The 17530-nt window shown below is 36.0% G+C and overlaps 1 protein-coding gene across 2 annotated transcripts in view; it reads right to left on the bottom strand.

Moving 5' to 3' along the window:
* The window catches only part of HDAC9 (histone deacetylase 9), a 450604-nt gene that overhangs the window by 78030 nt on the left and 355044 nt on the right, over positions 1-17530 (bottom strand). For both annotated transcript variants that reach the window (XM_041466346.1, XM_041466340.1), the window contains 2 exons: positions 13254-13373; positions 12832-12929 (listed from right to left, as the gene is read on the bottom strand). In XM_041466346.1, the coding sequence (XP_041322280.1) occupies positions 12832-12929; positions 13254-13373 (218 nt within the window). The remainder of the gene's footprint in view (positions 1-12831; positions 12930-13253; positions 13374-17530) is intronic.

The following is a 17530-nucleotide window of genomic DNA, read 5'->3' as shown; positions in this document are numbered from 1 at the left end:
AGAGGTAACTGTGCTTCTGAGATGCATTGACTCTTCTGAGAGGCTGCATCACACTTCAAAAGCCTGTTTGGAAAAGACTGAATCCTACCAGCAGCTTACTTTTCGAACTGAAGAACAGCTCCAGAATACAGATCCATGTCACCGTGTCCCAGATAAATTCTGGTAACTATAATTTCCATGAAAGACATCTGAGCTAGAGAACTCACTCCCTCTATCTCCCTTTCTCAAACCCTGGGAAGACACTGCCTTTTGGATGAGATCAGAGAACCTGATTCTAGCTTGGTTCTAGCCTTGGTACCACACGGTGCTCCACCTCAAGTCATCCTGTACCTCACATGTGGCCAATGTCACCAGTATCAAGCATGCATGAGTATCTCATGCAACATGCAACGTGATGGGGGGAGAAACAACTTATATCTCCCAAACTAACTTCTTAACTCCTTACATCTTACAATTATTTTTAACAACAGGACCAAACACATTTATATCAGCAAAATGCATTGGAGGTACTGTCATGAACCAAAGCCAATCATCGCATAAAACATTGCACAGAATGAATACAAAGATGGCTCATATTTATGTATTCTATAGAGACTTGGTGAACAACAGGCAGAAGCTGTACATGCCAGAAAAATAGAAGCAGTCTTAACAGTACAGGAATTTAATCACTATCCAGTTTTGTGTGAGGTGATATAGCAAAACAGAAATGTAATGAAATATTTCAAGGAAGTTAATGAACCAGCCTTGTAGCTGTCTGTGAGAATACTCTACAAGTATGAACTTTATCTCACAAAAAAATCAGAAAACCTGTACCTGGTATCATATGGAAAATGAAATTCATAAGAGCATTCTGAGAATGACACTGCAATAATAAACAAAATGGCTGAAACCTAGAAATCACTTTAGGTGGTTGGAATGGTAATACATTCTGTATTTCAAAGACATGCTACAGAAAGAATTTGCAAAATTTAGACATTGCTGTGTTGTGACTTCCAACAGAGAAGGTCAAAGGTTACACAAGAACTTGCCTGACTGACAGGCAGAAAAATGGTTTTGCCTATAGAGTGTGGCATTAGTAATGGCTTGAGGATAAAAGTTTGGTAAAGTTGAGTTTCAACTAAATGCAGATTTCTTCAACTAGTATATAATAAAGTTACTATAAAATTTCATGATGTACAGAGGAAGCATACCTGGAATGGAGAAGCCACTGGTCGACAAATAATAATTCAATCTGCATTGTGGACAAAGTGCCCTGCAGAAAACCACGAAGTAGAAGATGCCAAGACCAAAAGCAGAATGTCATGGAATAACTGAAGAAGGATCAAAGAGGCAAATGTTGATTCTTCCAAAAGACAAGTTAAAGATGTTCTATGTTCAAGTGTGGGTGGAGGCCAAGGACTATCAAACATGGAAGTCAGGGAAAGATGAGTTTTCAAGAAAAAGATCATAGGGATAAATAAAAGCGGATGACACACAGGCTAGGAAAACTTGAGGGTAAAATATAGACCCTGAGCTTTGGCTCTAGGAGGGATTTATGTTAAGAATGGTTTCAGAGGAAGACTGAGATGCTCTTTTGGAGGAGGTCTAAAATCAGAGGACAGACAGCAATATGTACACTCAGTGGTCTTGGGGAGAGAAAGGAAGAAAGGAAAGAGGAAGATGGAGAGCTTAGCAGCACTTTTTCTTTATAATGAATCATGATTGTATTACAAGGGACAAGAGCCTCTTGTGAGGCTAATGAGAGGTTAACTAGACAAATAAGGGAAGAGAAAAGCTTATGTCCCAGGTAGATCAATAGATGAAAGAGCATGAGGGCTTGATAACATGCAAAAGAATTTTGAGAAAACTCAGATACTTCTGAGCATCTGAGAATAACAGATGAGGAGCAACTTTGTGATCAGAGGCATATGACTGAACTGTGGGAAGAAAAGTGATGTTACAGATGCTATGGAGAACACGATAAATGATCAAATTACGACTCCAAGAGAGAAATGTGAAAGTGGGAATAAAGGTGGAGGAGAGGAAAAGGGAGTATTAGCAATCTTAGAAAATTATACTGCTTGGTACTATTGGAAATGAATTTCCAATTTTTGGATCTTTCTGATCTCTTCCAGTCTACTACATTCCAAGTATCTCCAACCCAAAATTTGCTTTGCAAGATGACAAAAGACAGCATAAAAAATTCTGGGTATGTTCAGCAAGTTTTTACATAGAGGCCAATGACTGAACTTAACACAGAGCAAATCAAAACTGACTGAAGAACACTCATCTATGTCATGGTTTTAGTTTCAGGGGCGGTTAATACTTAGCAGTGGCCCATCTGATGGAACAGAATGAGAATGAAATCACTGCATTTTTGATTTTAGTTTGGAAATTAAAGGATCTTCAAGCTATTACAAACTCTGCATTTATTTTGCTGTGTTTGCAGTTTCTGATAAGAATTACACTGAAAATGATGGGCAACTTTTTGAATTTTTTTTTTTTCTTTATTACAAAAATGAGGCAAATGATCAGGTAACAAATTGTAATTTTCAGTTCCAGAGGGAATCAGTTTCCACAGCGAGTTCATCACACAGAAAGTGAAGCTCATGTTAATGAAGCATAAGGAATGAAAAATCCCTGTGACAGGCATTGAAGCACTTTCTGAGGTTTAACAATATATTCTTAGCAATACATTCTTAATCTGTAAACATCTTGATTGAAGAGGTAGGAAGGTTAGACTGGATAGGGTGGTAATTAGCTCCCACTCTCCTACTAGCCTAGTAATTCAGAACTGGAACACTAACTTTTTCTAGAAATGTACTTTTTACTAAGACATAATCTTTTGGTATATTTGCATCTCCTTGATATTTTTCAGAGGGACGCTTCTTTTAAGCATGAAGAAAAAAACAAAAACCAAAACCCAGAACATTCCAAATAATCTGACAGCAAAGGCATAAATTCCAGAAGTGATGAGGTAAGGTTCAATCCTGATTTGTAGGAATGCAGGACAAGAAATTGTCTTCACTCTTTTACAGTGTCACAGAATCTTCAAGTTGGAAGAGAACTTCAAGACCAGCTTGTCCAACTGTGATCCCCACACCACCATAACTACCCCTAAACCATATCTCCAAGTGCCACATCCAGACACCTCTTGAACACTTCCAGAGACAGTGACTCTACTGCCTCCCTGGGCAAATTATTCCAATGCCAAACCACTCACTGAGTGATTTTTTTTTTCACCTCCTAATCTCTAATCTGAACCTCCCCTGGAGCAATTTAAGGCCAAATCCAATCCCAAAGCATTGGGATTTTTCACTTAAAATTTTCTAGCTTCCTAGAGTGATGTCCTCACTAAGAGGTTAGACATGAACACTGTCATAAAAGGATTTGAAACACAAATGCTTAGTTGTTTTCTTGGAAACTTCCAATAGTTTTGGTTTTGTTCCAGTGTAGAAGAAAATCACATGTCATAACCACGGACAGTTGCTGCTTACTGGAAGTGCTGTCTTTAGTCATCTCTCCTTTAGTAATGCACCCCCTGAACAGGAGGGACACAGCACCAGAGTCTGGTGAAGTTACTGACAGTGAGAAAAAGAACCAAATAAGCTGTATCATCCCTTCAGCCTTCTATCTTCTGATAAGCATGTACACTCCTACATGCATGACACAGGAGAAATGCATTCCAAACACAGCTATTTTCTACCTGGTTTATCCCGTGCTGTAATTTGTTTGCTTTCATTTTCTTCTTTTTTTTTTTTAATAAATTAATAATCTTGGTAACTTTATTTTAACAGCTGATATAAATACCACTGAAAGGCTTGTGGTAGGTAAGCATATGAATCAGCTAATAAGATCTTTTAAAAGCTTACTTTGTTTCAAGGCATAACAACTCATGAAACTGCTTGTATATAATCTTAAAAATTTGACTGCTTAATTAGGTTAAATGCAGTCACAGTATTTAAGATAAAATCCTGCCACACTTACTCAGTGAAAAGCCTCTGATTTCACAAAGTCTCTTAACAACGATTTTTGCAAGAAGCTACTATTTTATGTAAGTAACAGCTCTATATCCTAGCTATGAATTATGGTGTTGTGTACAACTGAGGTCTGCATAAACTAATGAAACAAATGATCAACTGCCTTCTAAATCGCAACCCTAGTACATTTGATCACAGGACAAAGACCCCACTTTGCCTGAATAAAAATATACACAATGGTAAGTCACCCTTCAACTAAGCATTTTTCTTATACTGCTTGTAAAATTAATGTCGCAGAGATTGAAGTCTGATGGATTCCCTCACACTGGGTAATGACTTACTATCCAAGAAGCTGCACTGATTTAATGGATTACTGATGGCCCAAGTAGTACTGCTAATACCACATAATGATGAGTCATAGACCTCCCTGAACTTATTCATTAGACATCTATTTTTGAGACATTTATGTTTTCATAGTTTCAAACATCTCTCCACAGGACTAAAGGCTGACTTCTAAAAGTAATGAAATACTTGGAGTTAGGGCTCCAACATATCCAGTAACAAAAATCCTCATAAGATCTTGCAGCACTGAGCACAGTGCAGCATGTCACAATTTTATAATCTGACTCTTACCAGATTTTTTTATTTTTCTTTAGAAGTACTGCAGCTTTATTTTCTAGAATATTCTATGAAAAATGCTTATTCCTTTTGTGCAATTATTGTACAGGTAAAGTGTAGCACAGACACACAAAATTATTGGGATAAAAAATATATCTCCAAGGAATTATTTGTGCAAAAGCATGAGAACATCTATAAGCACAGACATGCCCTGGAGGTACTCACACAAACTCACACTGAGACACAGGTGTGTGAGCACACCAGAACCTCACAATACTTCTTTGCAATCCTGCTTAGAATTGAAAGCAACAAAATAAAAACTCCCATTTCTTTGTCTTCTTTAAGTATTAAAAGAAGAATAGTGGAGATCTCATTAGCTAAGCTAGCTAAAGAAAGCATGAATAAGAACTGTGCAGCTAAAAGGCCTCTGTTTCTGCTGTTCTTGAAACAACACTTCTGTCTGATTCTGCATAATGGGCTTTTAATAAAAATATCCACCAAAGGAAAACAATTAAACAATACATAAAGCACCAGGGTGCAATCTAGTGGTTCTGTTACAGTCTGGAGCTGTTCCAGCAGAGAACATGTGGATATTTTTTACAGGCTGCAGTGTAGTTCTCAAAAGTTATTATAAAGCAACAACGTTTAAATTGGGACTGGACATCTATACAATCACTCAGTGTTGCTGTAGGACTTTTAATTCTGATCTGAAATTTATCTTCATGTAAAGACCACAGATATTTTGATTTTTGGGGTAAAAGTATCTTCTCCGCTCTTATTGCTGTTTTATTTCTTCCAGGATGTTTTTGGTGATATTTCTCAACTTTTCAATCAAAGTATTTGACAATATGGCAATTCTTTATCCATACACCTCTATTCTTTCATCTTTCTGGCTTAACAAAAATTGGAAAATGGTTATATTGGAAAAGAGTTTAGATACTTTCCAGTACTTTGAAACTACAGACCATGTATGGCTTGGGGTTTTAATCAAATAGTTTTCAACCTGAAGCACATAAACCTGACACATGCCATATTTTATTATCCTTTCTCCTCCACCCCCTACTCTGCCATGTCAATAAAAGAAACTGTGCATCTGTAGAAAAGTAAGCCAACACTAATTAATTTCTGTAATGAACGGTTTCACTTTTGTAGTTCCAGTGAATTAAAGGAGCACCATATACAGTTTTAAAAATCCCAGTACAGTAAAGGTGAAAATTTAGGGTATTCAGTCAGAAGAAGTTAGATTTTCCAAATAAAAGTAAAGAAGTAGGAAGAACAAGAGGTTGTAGGTTATAAACACTGTTGCCAGTTTTAGTTTTATGGTGAACTTTGAAGTATAACAAAATGCTGAAAAGCTGTTTATACCAGTGTTTCAAATGCTTTTAACTCTGCTTCTCCCTTTCTTAAAGACTCAATGCTCAAAACATTTGGAGAAAAAAAAAACATGAAAATTTACTATTGTTACAAAACCTTCATTACCACACTCAAAAAAGAATTCTAAAGTCACAAATCATCAGGACTACTGAATGTTTACATATGAAACTTAAACTCAAAGCAGATTTAAAAATTATTCCAAGCAGACTTCTACCTTCTTCAAACTTCTTCAAAAGAAACTGCTCAGGCACTCCTAAGTTATCTTTCAATAGCTGATGGTACACCTTTATTTGATTTCTCCTAAGACATTTTCTGTGACAGAAGGGGAAAGAGAGACATCTCTGGTTGACATAAGCATATTTTAAAGATGCCTGGTAGAAGAGACAAGGTCAGGAATTTAAAAAGTGATTGAAAGAGTAACTTATAACTGCAGAATGCTATGGGTGTCTGAAATCAAACCATATACATTCATACAGAAACCATTGTTTAGATTTCTTAGAGCTTCCATAACTGTGTTCTGTTCAGTCACATTTTTCTTCCTAAATGCATTGTCCTTGACAATGCAGAAGGACTGTGGATAACAAGAAGTCTCAATAATGTCCACCTGCATTTGGGTAAATCATTATTTGCCTGTCATACACTACTCAGAGATTCTGCTTTCCTCTATACACAGTAAAATGCTGAATGTATTTCTGCCAACAATTGGACAAGAGAAATAACTATAGTTGAGATAACTTTTAGCAGTTATTAAAAAGCAATATATTGAGAATAATTAGTTCCCATTACTAAAGATAAGGATGGCATTTGGCTAGTTCTGAGGCTATTGTGAATGGAGTTCACTGGTAACACAATAGGTTAAAGTTCTGAAGATGTTACTGGAGTTTACTTCTCCTTCTTTCATTGACTCATGAGGCTGAGCAGATGACTTTTTTTTAACTCCTTCCACACTTTTGTCTTTTTATCTCTTTGAAGAGATATCAAACATTATCAAACATTTGAATCAGAAACTTAGTCTTATTGTAGTTTTTAGACCTCATCTAGTATCATATAGCCTCAGCAGCAGCCTCTGGAAATTACAGTCATAGAAAATTAATAGCATTAAGTTATGGGTATTAAGAATCATTATTTAAAAGAACTTTATACTCAAAATCTAGTCTTGGTGGAATTCATTAAACATCACAATGCAGCACTGTACTATGACTCACTTTCAGTTAGCTACAGCTAGGAAATGCCAATTTTTGTCTTTTACATTCTTTTGTTATGTTGATCAGAAACCAAGGTTTCTACTCAGAGAGTTATACAACACTGCAGAGCAGTGATGCCAAAGACAGCCATAATAATATTCAAAAATCATAAAAATCGATGGTTCGCCCTCATGTGGTGTATTTAGCTCATTTCCAGAAAATAGCTAAGCCTCAGCATTGAGCAATTAAAGTGATTTGGCAACTGGATACATTTCTAAGTGGAGAGAGATTGAAATAGACCAGAAATACTGTGTTTTGTGAGAAGAAAAATAGGAAAGGACATTACACAGATCATACAAATGTACTTAAAATAATAAATGTAGATAGGGAAGAATGTAAGTTTCATCTACACATGTAACACATAAACAAATAGACATTTAATGAAAGTGGAAGACTAGTGATTTGAGCTAAAACAAAGAATTTTTCTTTTTCAGACACACATACTTAAAATCACGAAATTCAGCACCAACAGGATAAATGGAACTTCTAAAAGTTATCTCAAATTCCTTAGTCAACAAAAAAGTTTTAAAAGTAAAATTTACAGTAAAATTAAATTAATAAATAAAAATGCAAGCTATGTACACTTCTATTAAAAAACATATGGCATATATAGCAATAGAGTGTTCTTCTTAGCATTTATGAGTTTAATTCTAACGTAAATAGTAAAGAAAAACTACAGTCAATATCTATGCTGAAACAGAGTTAACCAGGACAATATATACAAAAACATCAAAAGTACTTTTTACAGAGTTTTTCATTTGAAATGTCAAAATTAAATTCCATGAGATCTGGAAATGCAAAACTATGGAAAAAAACCAAATTGTGTACATCAATACAAGATTTCAAATGAACTTAATTGTGCCCTGTATGGCCACAAGATGACAAGGAATATTTTTGTTAATATTTTTGAGCACAGACTAGAATACAGACAGTTTTAAACATATTAATTTTCTCCCAAAACAACCACTAAGGACTGCAAGACAGGATGAAGATTTTCTGCACACCTTTGTTTTCTTTCATTTTTACATTTTAACACACGTAATTTCAACCATGATTTTAGTTTTGAACTTGGTTTAAAATTATATTTTGGGGGTAATTACAAATGTATTTTAAATTAAATAATGGATAAAGCTCATCCTTAACTCTGCCTTATTGCCACCTATTTCTTTTGAATTTGCTCCCCTTCTTAAATTAAAATCAAACACATAACTGCTAAAAGATAATATCATGAGCTCTTGCTAATCATTCCAAGAATCACACACACATACATGTTTCATTTTATGCAAGCTTTTATGGCCAGCTTCATTAATATGCTGTGGCTGTTTTATGCTACTCTGGAGTAGTGCAAAGCAGCCAGAGCATACTGGCTGGTTCAGCTAAATTTACAACTCCTTTGTTGAATAAAAGCAGTGCAAAGCAGCTGGAAGGTACAGCCCAGTTTCCTTCTGTCTCTTGCTTCTCCTTCACTCTTGTGAGCACTCTCATTTGTTTCCACCGCCTCCTGCATCTTCTGTATTCCACTCTACAGAAACACATCTCTCCTGTCCCTTGCAAGCTCCAAGTACATGCAGAGACATATGTGCATGTACAACACAGGCCTGAGCCTCATTCTGCTGCCTGCTTTACTGAGCACATCTGGTGTAATGTGGAGCTTATGAAAATGATTATTTGAACATTACTAGTCAACCATTGCTCTTATTTTTTTTTTAGAACTGTTGGCAGAAGAGAGTGGATTACATCCTCATAAACTCGAGTGTAAAATCATCCTCCTAGAAAACAGCCACCATATCCTCTGGCTTTCAAAGAGATTAAAGCAAATTTAACCTGAATAGGTGGAAGTAAATGATGAAACAAATTCTCTAGAGGGATACTTCAGAGCTTAAAAATAATGGAAAAGAGCTGTACATTTTTGTTATCTTAGGAGAAAAGAAGAATGCCTGTCCTTTAGAAAACTGTCATTATTTCAAGGATTTTTTTGTAGCTAGGCCAGTTCCTTAACTATGGTAAACATAAAACAACACTTTTCTGGCAAAATTAAATGGCATATTGATTTGATTACTGCAATTATTTTCCATTCTACAGAAAGTTCTGTATCCTACATTTTCTACTACCTCCTTGTAGTTAACACATGCAAACTTATTTTCTTACTAGAAATGAGAAAGACATGAAAACATGTCATTTTTATAAATGAATGAGCAGTCTTCATCTTCAGCCACTTAAATTTGATTTTGCAATAGAAAGAGTTAGTTCAAAGATATAAACTTTTCATGTAGCGCTGAAATCAAAATGGCAGACACAAACCAGCACCCTAATTTTTCCTGTTTTCCACTACAGTCCCAGCACAGTGACTCACTCAGCATGCCTCTGAAGTGATTACTCTGTGCTCAAATTTTTCTGCATTTTCACACATGAAAAGTTGTTTTCTCCGGAAGAAATAGAAATATTTTGTCAAACAGTTTGGATGCAGAGTGAAGCGGAATGTTATTCAGTCCTAGAAGAATTTACATGAAATAGATTTATCTAGTAATTTATTCTGTGGGAAATAACTAGTATTCTGCTACCTGCATATGTATAGGTATGTGTGTAAATGCTTCTACAAATATATTCTGACCTGAAAACTGATATCAAGTACATCGTCATATATAATACCTGGTTATGAGCTGAACTCTGGAGACAGAAAAAACAGCCTTGGTCTCTTTTTCTGTGGACATTATAATTTAGAAGGATCTCTGCTGTGAAATTTGACAGTCAATCAAGTAATAACAAGCTACCTAGTGTCAAGGCTGGCACTTCAAATATGTGCTTTGGCGCAATTCTAGGATGAAATTAGGGCTCTGTTGGCGAGAAAGTGAAAGCTATGTCTCCAGCTACTGGCTGGAGAGTTTTAGATTATTTTAATGCAAATTTTTCAGTTCCTAAGATCTCAAAGGGTTAGGCTCTGGAACCAGCAGGAAGCCTTGGCTTCTCTCCAAACAGGCTTCACCCATCTGCAAACTTACTCACACCTTGGTTACAGTGGAGAGGACCTTCACCAGTATCTACTTCTGCCTTGACTTGGGAATGAATATTGCCCAACCTCTCTGTCTACTGGTAGGTATGAAGAGAAAATATCTCTATTTCCCCCTTATTTTTTTCTTAAATTTGAAGATGTTGAAAATTTGCTCCACACCATAGTTTGGACTTTCTCTGTAAGTCTGTCTATAAACGCATGTAATCTAATATAAAAAACCAAATCACATTTTTCTATCTCTGAAATTCACTTATTTTCTTTAAAATTTACTCAGTGTAGACAGAAACTCCAGAACAACAGCTGATTTGTTGGGAGAGCATGACAACTCTTCTATTGATTTTCTGGACTTTTCTGGACGCTTGCCAGTCTCACAATTCTGTTCTGGCCAAACAGACAACTTAGGCTACATCATGATGCTAATATCCTTGCTATTATCCATGATGTTTTGGATAATAGCAAGGATAGATTCTGGCCCATGGATGAAGCATCTCTTTACTAGCAGCTGTAAATTTACCTACCACTCAGACCAGATCTACAGAAACAGCTACCTGGTCTGTCCTAAGTAATTCACAAATTTTTGTATCTACCCTTCTAAGTTACATGCTTTTTACTTCAATGATCCCCATTCAAAACTGTCATCCCAGTAATACTAAATCCATCTCTGCAAGACCTACAGAGGGCACAAAGCCTGTGATCAGGTCAAAAGGGGCTGAGAGTGTAGGGAAACATTTCCTGTTGTTGCTTGGAGAAAAACATTCACATTCATTACAACATTAATCACAAAGTTAAATGGATGCATTTAAAATAGCAACATTAAATTTCAGCAGTTTTTTTTTTCAAAAAGGAGATTCTAAACTTAAATTTGAATTTCTTTGCCTTAAAAAAATATAGTTAAGTTTATGCAAATGATTAGTAAGAGTGTAGTAAGTTACACAAATTTTATTTTCCTGAATAGTGTTGCTTTGCTTAGGAACAGAGACTGAAAATTCCTCTAACTCTGAAGCAGAGTAACAGGAATAGCAGCAACACTAGCTGCTCCAAACAATTTACGAGTGTGCCTAAAAATAGAACTGTGAAGTACATATTTGTAAATGCACTATTAAGCCCAGGTATTTTTCATCAGGATAACAGCGGTACCAATTATGGTTACAGTCTCAGTATGTGAGTCTTCTGTTGAATAAACTGGGACCACCATTCTCTGCATCATTAGATGGCCACATTACCTATATCATTAGTGGGACGGTTTGGATCCAAACCAAGAATGTTGGGGTGGAAATACCAGATATATTAGTATCAGACACTAATACCAGTGATTTGAACCATTCAGTTCCTTAACTTATGTAAAAATCTTATGGAAGTATAGGAAATATCTTGGAAAGAGCTTGAGGCACTACTGAGTGTAGAAAATTTGGAGCCCGACACTTACCATTTGTTTAGACTCTTTTTAGATACAGACAAATGTAAATAAAATTAAAACTTTTTCCACAATAACAGTGGGATACTGTGAGTATGTAAGGGTATTTCTCTGTTTCAGGTGTGTTGTTTATTAGAAATTCTGCATATTATTTCATGGGCTGCACAGAAATTCTTTGGAAAAAAACCAAAAAACACACAAACAAAATCTCCAACAAACAAAACAAGAGTTTGATGGGTTTTTGTGGTGCATTTTCAATAGAGTATAGTCAAAAACTGTATAAGGTAATTGCAGTACTTTAAACTAAATGTCTTGAAATACATTAGAGATACATGTTGGTTTTCTCATTGCCTTTCTGGCATATCATTCTTTTTCAAATGAAACTCAGAGGTGTAGCATTTGCCCAAATTTGAAAGATGAGCCCTACACCTTCCCTAAACTTCACTAAATCCTTCCACTGGATTGTTTTACAGTGAAAGGAAATGGTGTATCTAAGACAGGGCACTGAAACTCTAAAGATAGTGTTTTGGCCTGTTCTTATCTCCTCTGGTCCCATGAAAATAAGACTTAATAGATAATGAAGCATCACCTATGAAGGAATAAAATTTCATTTATGAATGAGCTATTGAGAATATTCAAAGAGCGAGCGAAGAGAAATACAGCATGCAACATTTCCTATCATTCTTATTGCAGTATATAAAAATTATTTATTTTATTTAAATAACACTTTACTGCAATTTTTAGAAAAAAACACGAATTGTCAAATCTGTGAGCATCATAATGAGTCTTTTAAGTGAGTGAAGAACACTGGATTTGGACCATACTTCATATTGCTTTTTGTCTGCTCTACTGGCATGTAACTGCAATCAATGTGAATGTGAGCAGTAGTTTTCTTTTGCCTGGCATAAATACTTACATTTAAATTTTATAGATAGAGAAGTAAGCACGCTCAAAGTAATTTTACTGGCATGGCATAATGATGAAAACACAAGTGATCCATTAAATAATTAGAAATTTTTTGTTGATTCTGCATGGATGATCACAACTATAAAATTACCATTTTTAAAATTTACTAAACTCTCATATACGGGGATTCCAGGATTAATTTATTTTTCATCATGGATTATTCTCCTGACTTTCACTATTACATTAGCTATTATTCATGCACTTTTGCTCTACCAACAGTTTTCAAGACTCTTAAGTGGTACCAACCTGAATGCTGTGAGATACTCAACATCACCCATAGGAGGATCCAAGCCACCTGTCCAAGCAATATTTATGTTATACCCTTCACCAGGGCCACTTCCAACCTGAAAAAAAAGAAATAAAATGCCAAAAACAGAGAAAAAGCGGAAAAAGGAGAAGGAAAAGAGAGAGGGAAACGGGAGAAGAAAAAATTTCTCAAATGTGCATTAGAAACAAACATCAAACAACATGTCAGATCAGCCTTGTTTGACAAGGACTGCTCTGGGTTATGCACTTGTTCTCCACTGGTCCCCTGCTCCCAGTAGACAATTTGGTAATCTGGTGTAATTTAGAGAACCAGAGAAGGACAAGAAAATTAGGGGTAATCATGCAACGCAATTACCTGAAAGATACAAATAAAAATGGGGCTCTAAAGAAATAAACCTAACCTCATTTGGGGCTCCACTGCCGGGGAAGAAGTTGCCTTCATCATAGCGATGGAGGGAAACATACAGGATGCTGGGGTCAGCATAAAAAGCCTGCTGTGTACCGTTGCCATGGTGAACATCCTAAAGGAGAAAGAAAACAGATGACAAATGTAATAATGTCCAACTCAGTGTAGAGAGCTCAGTTCTGCTTTATTTTACACCCCCCTCCTCTCTCTCTCTCTCAGTTTCTCTCCCTCTCCCTTGCCCTCCTTTTGTCTTTCCCTTTCCCCCTCCCTTCACCACCCCATACTTCCTGAACTTTCAGGCAAATTACTCTTTAATGCACTCATTTTTTAAACTGGCTTCTAAAAATCAGGAAACCATAGCGAGCGTGCCCTGGAGACTCCAGATGAGCAGTCATTGAGAAATCCCAGTCCTTTTGTACAATTAGATATTTATACACCGGCTCTTTGTACTCCTTGCCTCAGTGATGGAATCTAGCATCCTGTTTTATGGAGGAATTTTATGACTTATTAACTGCCAACAGTTCATAACCCCTCAGGCTTAATTAACTAGCCTCATTGGCCTCTGAAGAAAGACTAATGTTTAAACTACAAACTAGTATTTTGCAGAAGGATCTATGGTTTACAGAGCTTTTTCACAATTCTTGACAGAACACTAAACATAAGAGTATTCATTGATTTGCCAAGTTCCACTATTGAGGTCAAAGGCTCTGCGACCAGCTGAGTAAATTGGCTTTCTTGAAACATTCAGTTCTGTTCAGTCCCTCAGCAGTTAGATCCACATCAAAAGAGATGCCAGATGCAGAAAGGACTTCATACTTCATTTTGGCAAAATCATGACGGCAACAGTTGAAGACATAGGAATATGATCTCATTAGCTATTAAATCATCTGGCAGATAGGATGGTGCCTTCCACAATCAAGGAGTGACCTTGGTCAGTCTCCATATTTCAAACATTATATAATGACAGTGAATAAAAATCTGTCTTTAAATAAAAGGCTGGCAAAGAAATGCTGACAGTGTATCTATAAAACAAAGGCTGATGATGCAGACATTTCCTTTTTTTTTAGTTTGTTTTCACAGTTCGCTACTATTCTATGTGGTTAGACACTTAAAAATTTTACAAGTGAAAATGGAAAATCCACTTGTCTTTCAGTAAAAGTTTAAAAAAATGTTTCTTCACTGACATTTCTAAGAAGCTGAAAAGTTAGAGATATTTTTTCTTTTCCTCCTTTAAGCCATCCCAAATTTCTGATTTAGAGAATTAAGGGGGACAGACAAAGTATGCTGAATGGCAACACTGTCACTGTCACCCAGTCTGTATTTGGTTTACAAATGTTATGAGATCTAAATCCAATTTAGTGTCCGCAAAACAGAAGTCACATGCTCCTCACTATGCCTACTCCAGGAGGGCTCAAGTTGTACCTCAAGGTGTGCACCACCAATAGCACAGCAAGCACTGAACATTGCTTGTCCTCCTTGCCAGCTGAAGCAGCCCATGAGTTTCACCCACATTGTTCAGAACTCTCTACATTGATTGAGTCTTACTTGTACTGCATTGTGCTTGACTTGGACCTCCTCTGGGACCTCTGTAGGGTAGTACTATAAGAGTTTCTTTTCTTTTCTATGTTGAAAGTACTTGAAACAACACACGGATGGAGTTACAGCCGAGCTGTGACTTAATACCAAGGTTAAATGTAACATGTGAGACGTGCAAAGAACACACTGGTATGAGGCTGTTGAAGATTTCAAGGCAGCCAGTCTAGTGTTAGATGGTTCTGACTGGCAAATGAAGTAAAATCTGACATGCAGACTAATCCCAGAATCCCATTCAGTCTTCACCTGTGACAGAGTTAATTGGTTTACTCCAAAATAGACTCAAATTCTACTAGCATAAATGCAAGTATGGATGATCCTGGAATGAAGATTTCAACAATCTGACAAGCTATGCTGGTCTCATAGATAGATCTGCAGGGACACAATAGGACTTCACTTTGTTATTTTAATTAGTCTTTCTTTTCCATACATATGTGGGGCTTTAGATATATTCTTTCTGTTACAGTTTCCAAAACAGAAGGAAAAGTGTTAAAGAGGGATAGAGATTTTTTTTTTGTTATTATTATTTTCTTTAAAATTATTCAAATATCAAGCTAGCTTTCTTGTTTAAACTTTGATTCCACTAAGAGCTCTTTTTTGAAGAGCAGTAACGTCTCCAATTAGACAAAGGAATGTTTTCTTTAAGACTGCGGATGTTAGCATGAGGGAAATCAGTTTGTATTCTGCCCTTAGTAGATCAAATGTATTCAGGGTATGTAACTCAGTTCAAAACCAGAGATTTATGCAAATGGCGGAATGAGGAAAAAATCCTGTCAGATAGGTCTTTTATTTTACTATATAAATAGACTAAATAGATGAAGGGAAGATTGAAAATTAAAAAGTCAAAAATTTATATATGAAGACATGTAGGAGATATGAAGACTACACTTAATTTGTAACTAGAGTACATTTTAGTGTACTGTCTGGATATTACTTTTTAATATTGATATTGCAGCAACATGTACAGCTTGCCAACTTGCATGAGTTCCTGCTGTGCTAGTCACTATCAAAATATAATCTTAAAGGTTAATTTCAAGTCTAACATCTGTAATTCCATTCTTTCCTCAGATGCCCCAAACTCTGTTGGTGGGAATAAAGATGTCACTATTAACTTGTTCATTCATTCAGTTTGGCCTGTGATTTATCCATAGTTTGCATGCATAAGGAATTTTCCATACGAATTTTTTGTGTATCATTGCTCTATCATGGAGCAGACTAGGGACTGGACTGCAATTGCTCCAGGAATGAAGGCATCTGTGTCAGCCATATATTTCTTCCTTTTCACCCGCTGAGTTATTCTGGTCAATGAGACAGTTGCAGAAAGGCTGAAAATTCCCCATCTACTTTCCTGGGTAAAGATAGGCAGCTTCACAGGTAATCATTTGCACAGGTAATGATTTGCACATTTAACCTCGCCTTGAAAAACTGAAGCTGAATTTCTAAGTGCTTATTGGCTAAGTGTATCCAAGTGAAGTGTTTTGGCTTTTTTTCTCAACAAGGCAGATATAACATTTACAGGCAAAAAGACTTAAAAACATTCACAAACTTTGAGTAGAATTTTCCTATTAAAAAGTGAGAACAAACAGAGAGTTCACTTTTGACCAGAATTTACAGCAATGAACTGAAAGATTCAAGTCAGCAAACAGACATAACATATAGTAGAAGTGAATTTTTCAGAAATAATAGTTTCTGGCAGCTTATAATTATGTTTCTAAATGACAGTAGAACAATTTGAGAAATATTTCAAAAACATTCTAAGAATATTTAATCTACACATATACTTAGTCTGCCACTCATTTTTCACTTACCATTCCTTCTCCCACACTCCCCCTTTCTCTGCTTCTCTTCAACAGTCAGTACGCATATTTAACTGAACAAAAGTGCTAGATGGTAAGGCCATGACTCCACAATAAGATTTAATTATGAGTGCAGATATGAACAAGATTTAGACTATTAAGCCCTGCACTTCAAAAACCCTTTAACATATTTTGTCTTTAAATCTTTTATCACCTGCAAAAATTAATTAAGTGCAGATGTAACAGGTTAGGTTTTGATGCCAGGGTTCATTTCCTGTCTATGCTTTGTCAGACACCCTATTACACCTCGTCATGAACTGTAGGAAAACAAAAATGGTGCTCATAAATCAGCATTCAACTTTCCTTGGGCTGTGCGTTGGGCTGATCCTTTGAGTGCAAGGCAGAGCTCCAATTCATTATTCATGAAAATAATATAGCCAACATGCCAAATGTCATCTGCATTTAAATAATCCATTTGTTAAACGTATTAAGTATTGTGTAAAAATGCCTTTTATTAAAATACAAGACTAATCCAATGAAGTGGATTTTTAATCACATAGGTTTTCTTCAGGGAACCACCAAAACCTGGAATACATGACTAGAAAATTTCTTGGGGGGAATGACCCATCAATTGTTTAATAATATCAAAGTCACACAACAAGTCAAATCATAGCGAACTGGGGAAAGTGGTCAATTTTGTTACCAATGCAACAACATTCTTTAAAGAATATTTGACTACTTAAAGTTTCTATTCTGTAGGGAAGAGTAAACTTGGGTTCTGTAGGGTTATTTTAACAGTGGAAGTATCAATTCATTTAAGGACCATAAAAATTGCCCTGATCTGTGCCTTCTTCTCATTAAATTGCAGTTAACACCATTAAAG

This window comes from Pyrgilauda ruficollis, unplaced genomic scaffold (genome assembly GCF_017590135.1).
Source record: "Pyrgilauda ruficollis isolate IOZ18807 unplaced genomic scaffold, ASM1759013v1 scaffold2, whole genome shotgun sequence".
Lineage (NCBI taxonomy): Eukaryota > Metazoa > Chordata > Aves > Passeriformes > Passeridae > Pyrgilauda > Pyrgilauda ruficollis.
This window is presented reverse-complemented; position numbering and strand designations above follow the sequence as displayed.